The sequence below is a fragment of the Grampus griseus genome (assembly GCF_964374135.1).
Source record: "Grampus griseus genome assembly, chromosome: 20".
NCBI lineage: Eukaryota > Metazoa > Chordata > Mammalia > Artiodactyla > Delphinidae > Grampus > Grampus griseus.
The window spans coordinates 29,885,297-29,900,761 of record NC_139014.1 but is presented as its reverse complement, the minus strand read 5'-3'; the positions used below and the strand labels follow the sequence as shown (position 1 = coordinate 29,900,761).

Sequence of the window (15,465 nt, the reverse complement as noted above, 5' to 3'; positions counted from 1 at the left end):
AGATGCTCCTTAGACAGAGCCTGTACCCACTGACCCCACTTAGTCCTGCAGGCATCTGACTCTGTGACCTCAATAAGCCCAGGCCATCACAGCATTTCCACTGAGCACTTAGGAATACAACTTCCCTCCAGAAATTTCCCTTCCCTTGATGGAACATATTTTTAAGGTACATGAAAGCATTCCTATCACAAAATAAAAAGCTACAGGGTCTGCCTTCTTCCTCTTGATATTGTCCTTTCCCACCTCCCCCTGGCATCATGGGGATTTCTAAAAAGGGAACTTCTTCAGGTGCTGGGCTCCTGGTCTCAAACCCTATCATTAACACAATGCACCATTATGGACCAGCCATTTAAACTTTCTGGAATATTAAAGGTTTGAATAATTTCTTCTTTAAAGAACCTAGCTCTAAACTTCCACAAAACAGATGCAAATGCAGATGACTAGAAAATGCTGCATTTTTGCTGAGGAACTGCAGGGCTAATATGGCCTCTCTACAAAGCTGTTATCTGCAAACATCAAGTGAGATAGCCCTTTATTTCTGAGTTTTGATATTAAACACTGATACAGTAGAGACAAATATGCAAATATGCAAGTCCAGAAAAATTCTGGAAGGAAACAAAGCAAAATGTGCACTGTTGTTATGTCTGGGTTTCAGAATTCTCATGCTGATTGGTTTTTTTCTTTATACTTCTCCAAGCTTCCAAGGTTTTTCCCACTAAGCAAACAATCTTATAACAACATACAAGCTTTCAACATCAATACTTAAAAAAAAAAAATTAAGCGGCCTCCTTCTGTAAGATGGGAAAGCTATTTTATGACTTATGATTGTGTTTATTCTGGCATTCCTGTGAAAATCGGCTGGAATCATATAAACGCTCGAAATCTGTTTCTGGTTCTGTCCAATGGGAACTGTAAAAATACCTGCTGTTCCCTGTCGAAGAGCTGGTTGTAAAGCTTTAGTGAGCTAGTGCCTGGGAAGGCCCTGGAAAAAGCAAAAGTCCTCCACAAAGAGAAGAAATGTTCACTTGTCGTTGATTCATTACATTGTGTTGCTGTTCCATATTAAAATTTGGACTCAGATTCTTTTAAACCACAACTACAAAAGTCATCCTGACAAAGTGATGCCAAATATATTAATTGGTGAAGAACTTGGTTGTGGGGTATGTTAAAGTGCAGATCATAGAAACTACAAAGCGCGGTGGAAATACATAAACAGTACTTGTTAATGACTAAATGAGTAGAAAGGCTCACTTATTTCACAGGGTCTAGTAAAACTGCTTAGAAAACTCCTTATTTACAGTTAAAAGCATGTTTCTGGTAATTTCCTGGTGGTCCAATGGTTAGGTCTCTGTGCTTCCACTGCTGGGGGCCCAGGTTCCACCCCTGGTTGGGGAACTAAGACACTGCAAGTTGCACAACCAAAAAAGTGAAATAAACAAAAGCATGATTCAACGTTAGGTAATACAAATGTATTTCATTGGCATAAATTAGTGAAGGTTCTTTTAAAATCTTACCAAATTAGTTTCCAAATACTTCAATTCATTTTAAAAACTTATTTTCTAGGTAGTGATGTCATTGTACTTACTGATTTGGATCTGATCCATAATCCACCAGGACATCAACTAATTTTGTAAGGCCTAATAATGCGGCAATAAAAAGCGCTGTCTGGCCCAGGGAGTTAACTGCATCGACATACACGCCTGCAAAGAAAACACCAGGATCAACACAAACACACAACAAAAATTAAGCTTTGTTTTTACAGTATTTTTAATGTATTACTAATGCAATTTCCCTTTTTTTAAGAAAAAGAAAAATGATAAACCTTCAGTAGTCCAAATAACACAGAAAGTCTCATATCAAAAGTAAACCACCATCTTTACCTTAAAGTGCTAAATACAGGAAAACGTTGCTAAAACATTTCACCACACGCTGCTACGCGGAAAAGGAAAAGCAAATTAAAATTGCTCTTCATTTTAAAATTCACCAACAGCCAACAATTTATATCATACACTGTATAAAAAGCAACCCACAAAAAAAGCCCAACGTCACTACTCCAACCATTTGCTAAAAACAGACAAAAAGAACAAACCACAACACTATAATCTCACTACATGCACTGCCAGTAAGAAAAATAACAAAACCCAACTCTCAACTATACCCACTTCAAAACACTGAACTCACTCCTGACTTAAGCCACCACTACAAACCCGATACAGCAGTAACACCTTAAACAACATTTAACAGCAATTCCAAAACACGATAATAAAACAAAAAAACCCTCCCTAACCAACTTATGGTACATAACATATGCACATGCCCTCTGACGCCTCCCGCAATATCAACCAAAATATGACGAATGTCTATCCATAATACATTATTCAAACCGAAACCACTCAGACTGCGTTCATCTCCCTCTTACTCTTCAAAATGAAGAGAAGAACGATCATCAACGGCTAAAGGCAGCTGCAAACACAACACCAAAAGCCAACTTCACGCTCAGGAGAGAACGCTCCATCTCTTCCTCGTGGGTTCGGGTGCTCTACACGTTCAGAGAAACTTCTCTAGTAACGAACTATAGAAATGATCCCTGAAAGTATAGTCTTAACACAACCGTCGCTGTTCTTCCGAGGTGGAGGAAATGCACACATATTTTACTGATGGTTACTTTTTCTTACACCGCTATTCTTTTTGAAATGTACACTGGAATACGTTGTCTGAAGAATCTTTCCACTACCGAAGCCGACAAAGCATTTTGAACCCTTCTACGTTTCAGAAAACATTTCAAGTTGTCAATTTAATTAACATACGGTTTTTAAACAGCCAATCACACGCCAGTTATTTCCAACCCCGCCCCGTTTCGCGCAGCAGTTCCGCAGCATCAAGATTACGTAAAACGCTTACGACTACAACGTGCGCCGCAGTTTGAGGACTCGCCTCGTTTTAGCCTGGCGCTGGAAGTGAGATGTCTCACGAGAAAAACTTACAAGACAAAGTGGATGCTGAAAGCAAAGACCCGAAGCCAAAAACCTATGACGTTTGCAAAGCACACCATTTATGTTGTGATCAAAATAGCAAACATATAAATATTATTTGGAATTTTTTTCCAAACCAAGGAATATTTATGTAGATAAAAATTGTCTTTAAATAAGCAAGATAATACATCATTACCCTGCTTAAAGCTTTAGTAGCTTCCCAACTCTTGGGCTAAAGATAGAATTTCTCTAAATAGTTTACAGGGACTTCCCTGGGGTCCAGTGGTTAAGACTCCGCTTCCACCGCAGGGGGAGCCGGTTTCATCCCTGGTCAGGGAACTAGGATCCCGCATGCCACAAGGCAAGGCCAGAAAAGAAATACTTTACAAGGTCCAGCACAGCCTGGCCCATACGCACCTCTCCAGCCTTATTTTGCACCAAATTCCCTCCCCCTCACTTCAGCCATAATGAACCACGTACTGTTTTCCACATACTCATCGTGTTCCTTTGCACAAGCTGTTCTCTCCGCCAGGAACGTTAGAAACGGTGGATATTTCACCTAACTCTGGAATATTCAATAAACCAATACAACATGGTGCCTGGCTTGAAATAGTGGGAAGAAAGTTAAACTTCTCATAAAGCTTGAAAAAAACTGAAAAATGAGAAAACATTCACTGCTGGAGAAGAGGTGGGAAAACAGACACTCCTAAATGCAGTTGGCAGTGTGAACTGTTACAATGCTTTTGGAAAGCAATGCGGCAGTATCTATTAAAAACCTGAACCAGAAATCCTGCTTTGAATATTAAAAACCCATTATGTAAAGATTCATTACAAAGTATTTTATCAAAGCATTGTTTCTGGTTATACAAAACTGCAAAAAAATAAATCTTAATATCCACCATTAGAGGCACAGCTGAATAAATTATGGTACATACAGACAATAAAATATTAAGCAGTTAATTTAAATGAATTAGATCTCTATCAATTAGAATAGAGATAGACAAGATGTACTATTGAAAGCAAAAATCTAATAAGCAGGCAGGCAACTTTAGGGAGTTCAATCAATGAGTGGTATTAGCTAAAATGATGGATTTAAAGCATCTAACAGAGTTTAGCAAGTAACTACTCTATAAATATTAAAAATTAAAATCCCAACATTCTTGTAACCACTAATAGGATTTAAGCTTAAAAAATAATTTATTTTGTGCAAGTAATACAGGTGCTTTCAGGAATGCCAAATTCAGTGGCACCCCATGTCTTGCTATGTATAGTACTGTAATCACAAGTGGGGTCCAGCTGCTCGCCGCTCAAAAGCCAATAAAGAGGCAAGCTTGGTGGACAGGAAAGTTTGCTTTATTTTGATGCAGGCAACGGGGTGGGGGGGGAGGTGGACTCCTGTCCAAAGGCCGACTCCCCCACCCCAACCAGTGGACAAGAGCTTTTACAGAGGGAAAGGACTACATGCAGAACCAGCACAGTCAGCTCTGACAGTCATCTTGAAATTGGTCATGCAGTGGTCTAACCAGTGCCATCGTGACTGTTTTGGGTACACTTAATCTTCAGTTCCAAGGTTGGTTTGTTTCCATTTCTTTGCGGCAAATTATCAGAATTGTGGCAGCTTGTGTCACGACTACAGCCTGGTCATCATGTAGTTAACTTCTTCCACCTGGCTGGGGTTTCAGTATCTATAAGACAGCTCACGGGATGTGGCTCAGAATATTACCTATAACCCTCGAGAAGGAACTAAAGGTCCTTCACTTTGATTACTGACTAAACTATTATGGTTTTTCCTGTTTGACTGCTTTTCTTTGCTTCTGTATTTTATCACTCCTCTCATTAAACTTATTCTTTGGCTAAAGTTTTTCCACAGACAAAAGGCAGGCTGAGGACATCGAGGGCAAGGTCTATAGGGTCCTGCTCCGTTTCAGTAGAAGCTCTTTAACCTGGGATTTATGGCATCCTATAGTCTGGTTCCAAGCTGCCTTTGTCTTTACTTCCTAAAACATCTCGTACATAACCTATCCTTCAGACACAACACAAACACACACACACATACACACACACACACTAAACTACTTGCCATTTGTAGGCTCCTTTGTTCTTTTGCTCCTGTATAAATTCCCTCTGCTCCATATTCGTTGAATAAACAACCAAATAAATAATTATAAACTTACAGTATCAAATTATCATCTATTTTCTTTAAGCATTAAAAACAAAACAAAACAAAAAAACAGCACAGAGCCTCTGAATATCTGCTGATATTGCACAGGTTGATTTCTCATGATTTTGTTGTCTTTTCATGTTTCTTGAAATAAATAAGTGAATTTCAAAAAAAAATGAGAAAAGCAAGTTGCAGAATGTGTTTAGCATGATACCACTTTCGTAAAGGCAGGTTAGCAACTTTAGAATATATGTATATCTTTGATTCCACTGGTTAAAATAATCTCTTTTATTTCTTTATTTACTTTTTATTTTTGGCTGTGTTGGGCCTTCGTTGCTGCATGCAGGCTTTCTCTAGTTGCGGCGAGCGTGTGCTACTCTTTGTTGAGGTGTGTGGGCTTCTCAATGCAGTGGCTTCTCTTGTTGTGGAGCACGGGTTCTAGGTGTGCAGGCTTCAGTAGGTGTGGCACGTGGGCTCAGTAGTTGTGGTTCGCGGGCTCTAGAGCGCAGGCTCAGTAGTTGTGGCACACGGCCTTAGTTGTTCCGCAGCGTGTGGGATCTTCCCGGACCAGGGCTCAAACCGGTGTCCCCTGCACTGGCAGGTGGATTCTTAACCACTCTGTCACCAGGGAAGCCCCTGTTTATCCTTCCTTCTTCTTTTTTTGGCCGCACTGCACGGCTTGCAGGATGTTAGTTCCCCCACCAGGGATCAAAACCAGGCCCTCGGCAGTGAAAGCACGGAGTCCTAACCACTGGACAACCAGGGAACTCCCTGAATATATGCTGTTTAATAAGGGCAGTTTTCAAAGGCATTACCACCTCCAACACGAAATTAAGCCTGCTTTTACTTAAAGGGAACTATATCACATCATATTCAGTAGAATTAAGAGATTTTGTTGATTTTTCTAGCCCATGGGTCAATGACAAGTGTGATATATTAAGAGACCCAACATAAAACCAGAAGAGATTCCTAAAGTAGATGTCAGGAAAAATATCTGATTTATTAGCCTGGAAAAATTTAAAAGGGAGTCTCAAAAATCAGAAGAAAAATGTTTAGATGAAGAAAATGAAAAACAAATCAGCGTACTAGACTAACAAGGCGAATTTTAAATTGCATTTAGCTAAACAAGCATCATAGAAGAAAAAATCATAGCACTGAGGGGGAAAAGAACAAACCATCTTAAAACAATTAAGGATATATCACAATTATGTTTAAAGCTACTTTAAATCCATTTCCCTTGTAAACCTTCCTCTCCTATATATAGCTCACTACAAGATCTGTTTGTCAATCAACAGAATATGAAGGACCAGACATGTATCTATTTCCCTGCAGTATATTCCAGGCCTAATTTACCCAGGAAAAGTAGCAACAGCACAGAAACCCTTCATTCAAAAAGGCAGATGGAGGATACTAACTACTTTAACACCCATTGAAGGGGGGGGGAAAAAGACTCAATTGCCATAGACTGACAAAATCACCTTTAAGAATAACATGAAGAAGGCTTCCCTGCAGGTGCAGTGGTTAAGAATCCGCCTGCCAATGCAGGGGACACAGGTTCGAGCCCTGGCCCGGGACAATCTCACATGCCAGAGAGCAGCTAAGCCTGTGCGTCACAACTACTGAGCCTGCGCTCTAGAGCCCGAGCCAAAACTACTGAGCCCACGTGCTGCAACTACTGAAACCCACGCACGTAGAGCCCGTGCTCCACAACAAGGGAAGCCACTGCAAGGAGAAGCCCGTGCACCGCAGTGAAGAGTAGGCCCCACTTGACACAACTAGAGAAAACCTGCGAACAGCAAAGAGGACCCAACGCAGCCAAAGATAAATTTAGAAAAAAAAAAATTTATGAATAAAGTAACAAAAACTGTAGTTCTGTGGTGTTCTGCTGCTTTGGGGGAGCCGGAGGGATTCCCAAAATGTGGTAATTCTGTACATTTTTACTGAATTTTTTTAAACTTTAGACTTATCACCTTTATTTTTAAACATCAGCACGTCTGTTTAGAGTTTATTTTCATTTTTTGTCTTTTTTGGCCCCGCTGCGCAGCTTTCGGGATATTAGTTCCCTAACCAGGGACTGAACCGAAGCCCTGGTGGTGAAATCACCGAGTCCTAACCACCAGGGAATTCCCGTAGACTATATTCGTGAAAAAATCACTTGCCACTTGAATACGAAAGGTTATGCACCCCAACCCCTACAAACAAAAACAATCACTTCAAGGTGGGCTACCCTTTTCTTTCAAAAAAAAAAAGCAACCATTTATACAGGACTTTAAACATGTTCCAGATCATGTACTGACCCCTTAACTTGAATCACGCCGTTTCATATTGGAAATAACCCTAATCATCAAAAACTTTTAAAAAGCAAATACAATAAAAAAAAAACCCTTTATCAACAAATGATTGGAGAAAAGGGATATGAGATAAACACAAGAGACTTGACTGACAGGGAGCAAAAACGCCTCTGTAGATTTCAATTAAGAGATAAGGGTCTCCCAATGGAAAGGAACTCCCTTCTACAAAACAGAAATACAACGAAGATCCTCTCAACAACCAGAGAACCGAAAAACAGCATGGACAGCAGGAGAACTTGAACACTGACTGAAAAATCACACGGTAAGCCACCCCAAACCCTGGCTACCTACGGACTATCGCGAGACACAAAAAGTGAAGCAAACAAGAAAGAGAAACACGAAAAAAAGCCACCCCCACTGTTCTTTAACGAGACACAACTACAAACGAACCCACTCAGACGGCGCTCTCTCCCTCTTTCTCTCCCTAAGGAAGAGAAGAACGATCATCAATGGCTAGTGACAGCTGCAAAAACAACGCCAAGAGCCAGCTTCACGCTCAGGAAAGGACACTGCGTCTCCTCCTCGTGGGTTCGGGTGCTCTACACGTTCAGAGAAACTTCTCTAGTAACGAACTATAGAAATGATCCCTGAAAGTATAGTCTTGACCATAGCTCGCAAGTCACTGCTGGGTCTGTGGGAGCCGCACACTTTACACTGACGGCGAGATCGTTTCCCCGTTCCTAAGTCTCCTGGAAAAAAGAGAAAGAGCTCTTCCAATACAATCTTTCAAATGCTATCACTTACCAACTCATTTTAACATTTTAACTGGAAATGTAATTTAACAAGTTTTAAAACAGCCACACTTAATTAACATAATACTGAATGACAGCCAATGACAACCCGCGTCTTTAAAGCCCAGGAGGCGTTCCCTCCACAGATCTGGTAAAACCACCTCGCCCCTGAAAAGCTATAAAGGAAAGGGTGGGCCGTTGCCTTTGCTAGTGAGAACCTAGCTGATTCCATTGAGCAATAAGATATATGTAAGATATATATTATCTTAGCTGTTTCGTTCAAAGCTGTCCTACAGGTTTGACTTTCAAACTCTGGTAAGAGGTCACCGTGACTGAGGCAGGGAAAGGGGGACTGGGTGGCTGAGAACCAGCGCCGGAAGGCAGAACCTTTTGGCTTTTTACCACATGACCGTACTACCTGTTCACACTTTCTGAGTTTTTAAAAGACACCTGGTTGCTGCATCTGACATCATTTCTTCCCTCCACAAATACCTGAGTGCCAGCTACGACAATACTAGCTACCATTTATCGTGAGCTTGACAGGCACCGGTCATCGTTCTAAGCGCTTTAACTATGAGATCAATACAAGTATATGCCAGTTTTATGGACAGGGGAACTGAGGCACAGAAAGGCTAGGTAACTTGCCTGAGGTCTGTTAAACAGCCGAGCTGGTAGGTGTCACCTTAACCATCATCCCAGTTTTCCATGTTGTAAAATAAAGACACTCTAGGCACTGGGCAAACAGAGGCCCCTACTCACAAAAAGCTTACATTCTAGTGAGGGAGAGAGCTGACGACAAACACCCAAGAGGACCAGAGGATGAGGCACGCAGAGGATTTTAAGTGTCGAGACAGAGAGGGACTTGGTGGCTACTTTAGATCTGGGTGCTCAGGGAAGGCCTCTCTTTGGAGGTTGCATTTAAGCAGAGAAAACAACGAATGGAAGGCAAAGACCCAAGGAAAGGAACAAGGTTGTGTGTTTCAGCAACTGAAGACAGCTGGAGAACACAGGGTAGGAGGGAGGGGGCAGGTGCAGGCAGGCAGGCAGGCAGGTATCTGCGGATTTTCCAGGCAAGGCCTGGGGAGCCTGGATTTTAAGTGTGAAGGGAAGCCACTGGGAGGTCTGAAGCTGTGGAGACCACTTGTGAGGCCACTGCCACCGTGTCTGTAGGAGACAGCACGGTGGCTCGCATTTGGGCTCGGCAAGGAAGAAGGAGAAACGTGGGCTGTTCCGGAAGTTGAGCTGACAGGATGGGACTCACTGGTGGACTTGCTGCAGGAGGTGGGGTGGGGTGTCAGGGAAGGAGGTTTCAAAGGCTGACATGTTGGTTTGTGCCTGGAACAACTCAATGGATGGTGCTGCTACAGGGAAGACTGGGAAGAGACAGGGATTTCTCTTTTAAAGGAGGGGCTGCCTCACAATGGCGGAAGGGAGTGCTCAACTACCCTACTTGCTTTAACTGATTTAACCTTTAGAGCCACCCCACGTGTTGATGCTATTAGTACTACACCTACCTGCTTTACAGAGGGACAGACTGGGGTCAAGGAACTTCCCATGAACCCACAGCTAATAAATAACAGACCAAGGAGTCAATTCTAGAGCATATACCGCTTCTCTCACAGCTCCCGACCTTTAAAGAGGACCAAGGACTAATTTAGGCTCACAGTGAAAGCTTGGCCACTGCGGATCCAGAAGGAGAAAATCATGGAGGAACTACATGGTGCATGGCTACAGTGGAAGAAAGAGAAATGGACTGCAATCTGGGGATGTGCTTCCAAGACCAGGAGCTTCAATAGCAGGGAAGTGGAGCGGGCACACCCTCAGGAGGTGCCTTTTCCTCACCTGCTGCCTAGGGTGATTAGTTAATTCCTTCTTTATTCTCAACTCTCCTACCCCTCCTCACCAGCCTCCCTCAGCAATGATCTTTCCTCGTACTTGGCAAAGAACTAGAAGCCCATCAGTTGAAAAGCCCCCAGTGTGGTCACATTCCATGGAGGAACCCACCTACCTCTGAACTCCTCCTCTTCTCTGGCTGACTCAAAGGCTTCCTGCCTGGGGGGAGCTGCTCCCTCCCACAACTCAATTTCTCCTGTTCCACTCAGTCTTTCCAACTGCATTCTCACTTGCTCTCCCAACCTAATTAAACCCTAAATGCATCCCCCCATCTTACCGCTTCCCCCAGCTGAATGCACACCCACCCCTATGCTCTCCATCACAGCCTGAGTTCTCCTGGGAGCTCTTTCCACCAACTGGCAAGCCTTCACATCCCTCCAGTGATCAATCCACCCCTACCTAGCCAGTTTCTGTTTCCGTTTCCCACACAGGGCCAGTGGATACTTTTCCATCAGCATCTTAATGTCTCATCTGCTCTCCATACACTTCACTGTGTCCCGCTGGGCTTCCATCAAGCACCCTCATGCGGTTTGCCGCCCACCTCTCTGGCTGCTCCTTGGTCTGCTGTGGGAGTTCTAACTCCTTTGCCATACATCCGCTAAAAGTCAGAAATCTCTCCTAAACGTGCCCTAAACTGAACTCTACCATCACTGCCCACCCCATTGCACCACCTGATTCAGTTCCTCCTCCATTTCCCCCGTTAACACATGGAACCACCATCCACCCATCTGTTCAAGTCCCAAGACCCGGCAATTATCCTTGACAGCTCCTCTCGCCCATACCGTCAGTGAACCTGATGAAATAAAATGTTATATTTCAAGGCAGGACTAGAAAAAATTAAACATAAAATTCTCTGTGTGTGTGTGTGTGTGTGTGTGTGTGTTTGGGCCTCCTCCCTCCTTCCCAAGTGCAGTGTGCATCTGCATTACACGTTAATCAGAGCACCTCAAAGATGGGAGTGCCCGCTCAACCGTAAAGATCCATATTTCTTCTTCATTCTGACACCAGCAATGGGACTTCTTAAAAGAATAGAGTTCTTTCTGAACTCCATAAGGGGTCACGGCGTCTTGCTGCTTACTCTGTACAAGCTCACCTGGACTACCTGTTCCTTGGTGAACTTTATGTAAATTATCAGTATGTCATTTTGAGGTACTACAATTCTCTGTCTGGAAAACGTATATGACTGTGTCTTCGACTTCTAACAGCTTTCTGAAAATCTGCTTCTTGTGTTATAATCCTCAGATTGGCTCAAATAAAACTCCCTTTTTTTCCTTCTTGATAGTTAATTGAATTTTCGTCAACAAATCAACCCCCCCAAGTCCTGTCTACTTTACCACTTAAATATTTTTCATTTCTGGTGTTTCTCTATCATCGCTACCATCTTCTCCCAGGTAGATGAATGCAGTAGGTGCCTAACTGGTCCTCACACTTGCCACCTCACCCCTCCCCATAAGTATCATCGCCACATAGCTTTTAGAGTGACCTTAAAGTGCACAGCTGATGTAGTCACTCTCCTTCAATAGCTGCCCACTACCCTTAGCTCTCTGCCCACCGTGCTTTGGCCAAACTCCGCCTTCTTTCATTCCTCCTCTGCGCTAAAGTCCTATAAACCCTAGTCCTACATATGTCGTATTTCCTTAGCTTGGACTGAGATACAGAGAAAGAAATCACCATAGAGGCCAAGAAGGGACGTCTGCCTAGCTGTGTTGGGAGAGAGTGACTCGACTGACAGAAAGGAGAGTAGAGAAAGGGGAGGTAATTTTGTTTCAGTACCCTGGGGCTGCACCTGTTGTGTGAAAAAGCTCATGACCTGTAAATCCAATCAGAAAACAAAAACCAAACTGCATCTGACAGATTCTTCCTCATTTCACTGAAAAAAATCACGGCTTACACAATAGTCAGGTCAGGATAAAGACCACATCTACTACACAGGTTAAAAAGCGTTGTGCACCTGGAACACGTGAAAAACAAATACAGAAAACGGCCCCCTAGCGGAAACCAATCATCTACATTCTGAGACAGTAACATAAGAAGAAACCACTGAGATGGTGTTCCCTCCCTCTACTTACTCCTCCAGAGGAAAAGAACAGTCATCAAAGGCAAAAGGCAGTTACAGAAGCAATACCAAGAGCTGGCTTCACACTCAGAGGAGAACCCGCCTCCTCGTGGACTTCGAGGACTCTACACAGGAACCTTGGAACCTCGTCCAGTAACAACCTATAAAAATAACTCCTAAAACCATAATAATGGCTTTAACCCCACAACTCTGCTGGGTCCGTGGCAGCCACATACTTTTTATGGATGGTGACATTTTTCCACATTCCCCTCGTTTCAGAAATATCATATTAAATGATTTTCTTTTCTTTCTTGCTTGCTTTCTTTTCTTCCTTTCTTCCTCTCTCTCTCTCTCTCCTTCCTCTCTTCCTTTCCCTTTTTTTTTGATCACACCGTGCAGCTTACAGAATCTTAGTTCCCTGACCAGGCACTGAACCCGGGCCCTTGGCAGTGAAAGCGCTGAGTCCTAACCACTGGACCGTCAGGGAACTCCCAGGAATATCATATAAATGATTTTCAAACTGTTGTTACTGAGCCAAACTTGGGTCTACTTGCCCACACACAGTAAAGCCAATTGACTGACACTTGGCTGTGGTGATAGACGGTGCAGCAGTTCACTGCAGGGCGCCAAGCAAGGAGTTCAGGCCTCTTAAGCACTGGCTACCTGGACTCCTTGCTTGGTTCCCCGCACTAAATGCTGCACTTGCCTTCACCACAAGCTGGTGTCAGTAGATTGGCTTTACTGCAGGCGGGCAAGCGGATCCAAGTTTGGCTCGGTAACAATTTTGGACTCAAGACCTTGGCGTTGCCAGCAAAAGGTCCCATAGGGTCCTGTTCAGTTACACTGTCATTTCATACACAACTTTAAAAAATTCTGAACACTCTTAAGAGGTTTTGTTTGTTTGTTTGTTTTGTTTTTTCCTTTAAGGAACTAAGACTTAGGGATTTCCGTCGAGGTCCAGTGGTTAAGGCTCCACACTTCCATTGCAGGGGGCGTGGGTTTGATCCTTGATTCGGGAACTAAGATCCCGCATGCTGCATGGCTTGGCCAAAAAAAAAAAGGAAAAGGGATACTAAGACTTACAGTTCTTAATTGACCTATTACAGACAGACAGACAGACAGACAATCAGAACCTACTGCCTTTCTGTTTCTAAAAACACTAACAACACTGCCGGGACTAATTTAAGACAAAGGTGTGCTCAGGTGCCTCAGATTAGTTTTCAAATCTTAAATACTACAGGCGGTGTCTGTGGGTGAGATTATTTTATTTTAATAAGATTTATTATTTAAATATTACTATATTTAAATAATAATGATAAATATAACAACAAAATTTAAATAATATTTAAATATTTAGATAATATTTAAATAATAATAAAAGATCTTCTTTTAACCTTTTAAGATCCTAAATTTCGATTTGAGCCTTTTGAGACATTCTGCTGGTTACTCACGTGAGTGTGGATGTGAGGGGTGCATATTGGGCTCACCTGGGTAAGTATTTCTCTCAAAATAATGTACCGGGCCAATCTTAAGTGTGGAACAAAGAGGTGTATTTTGAAGCACTTCTCTTCATTTAAAAAAAATATATATAGGGCTTCCCTGGTGGCGCAGTGGTTAAGAATCAGGCGGGCCCAGCTTCGAGCCCTGGCCTGGAAGGATCTCACATGCTGGAGAGCAACTAAGCCCGTGTGCCACAACTACTGAGCATGCGCTCTAGGGCCCGCGAGTCACAACTACTGAAGCCTGCGTGCCTAGAACCCGTGCTCCGCAACAAGAGAAGCCACGCAGTGAGAAGCCCGCGCACCGCAACGAAGAGTAGCCCCCGCTCGCCACAACCAGGGGAAGCCCTTGCTCAGCAACGAAGACCCAACGCAGCCAAAGATGAATTAAAAAAAAAATTTTTTTTTTGAATAAAGTAACAAAAACTGTAGTTTTGTGGTATTCTGGTGTTTTGGGGGAGCCGGAGGGATTCCCGAAATGTGGTAATTCTGTACATTTTTACTGAATTTTTTTTAAACTTTTAATTGTTATCACCTTTATTGTTAATCAGCAGGTCTGTTTAAAGTTCACTTTCATTTTTGGTCTTTTTTGGCCCCGCTAGGCAGCTTTCCGGATCTTAGTTCCCTGACCAGGGACTGAACCAGAGCCCTGGCGGTGAAAACACCTAACCACCAGGAAATTCCCGTAGGCTATATTTGTGAAAAAGTCACTTGCCACCTGAATACGAAAGGTTATACACCCCCAACCCCTACCAACAAAAACCATCACTTCACGGCGGGCTACGCTTTTCTTTGAAAAAGAAAAAGCTATCATTTCTACAGTACTTTAATACTTCCAGGCCATGTACTAACCCCCTAACTTGGATCACGTCGTTTAATCTTGGAAATAACCCTAAAAGATGGAGGAAACGGAAACTTATAATGTGTCCCCTTGAAGTCTAGAATATTCATCATCAAAAATTTCTAAAAAACAAATACAGTGAAAAAAATACCCTTAATCAACAAATGATTGGAGAAAAAGGATATGAGATAAACACAAGGGACTTGACTGACAAGGAGCAAAACCACCTTCATAGATTACAATTAAGGAATAAGGAACTCCCTCCTACAAGTCAGAAATACAACAAAGATGAACAAGAAACAACAACCGGAGAACCCGGAAACAGCAAGGTAAGCAGCAGAACTTGAACACTCACTGAAATCACACGGTAAGCCACCCCAAACCCTGGCTACCTACGGACTATCGCGAGACACAAAAAGTGAAGCAAACAAGAAAGAGAAACACGAAAAGAAGCCACCCCCACTGTTCTTTAACGAGACACAACTACAAACGAACCCACTCAGACGGCGCTCTCTCCCTCTTTCTCTCCCTAAGGAAGAGAAGAACGATCATCAATGGCTAGTGACAGCTGCAAAAACAACGCCAAGAGCCAGCTTCACGCTCAGGAAAGGACACTGCGTCTCCTCCTCGTGGGTTCGGGTGCTCTACACGTTCAGAGAAACTTCTTTAGTAACGAACTATAGAAATGATCCCTGAAAGTATAGTCTTGACCACAGCTCGCAAGTCACTGCTGGGTCTGTGGGAGCCGCACACTTTACACTGACGGCGAGATCGTTTCCCCGTTCCTAAGTCTACTGGAAAAAAGAGAAAGAGCTCTTCCAATACAATCTTTCAAATGCTATCACTTACCAACTCATTTTAACATTTTAACTGGAAATGTAATTTAACAAGTTTTAAAACAGCCACACTTAATTAACATAATACTGAATGACAGCCAATGACAACCCGCGTCTTTAAAGCC

At 42.9% G+C, this 15,465-nt stretch overlaps 1 protein-coding gene across 1 annotated transcript in view; it reads right to left on the bottom strand.

Annotated features, from left to right (window-relative positions):
• Positions 1-15,465, bottom strand: part of TEX14 (testis expressed 14, intercellular bridge forming factor) — a gene marked incomplete at its 5' end in the record, with an annotated part of 80,557 nt that overhangs the window by 55,411 nt on the left and 9,681 nt on the right. The window contains one exon of the mRNA XM_082679879.1: positions 1,586-1,700. Coding sequence (XP_082536005.1) covers positions 1,586-1,700 — 115 coding nt within the window. The remainder of the gene's footprint in view (positions 1-1,585; positions 1,701-15,465) is intronic.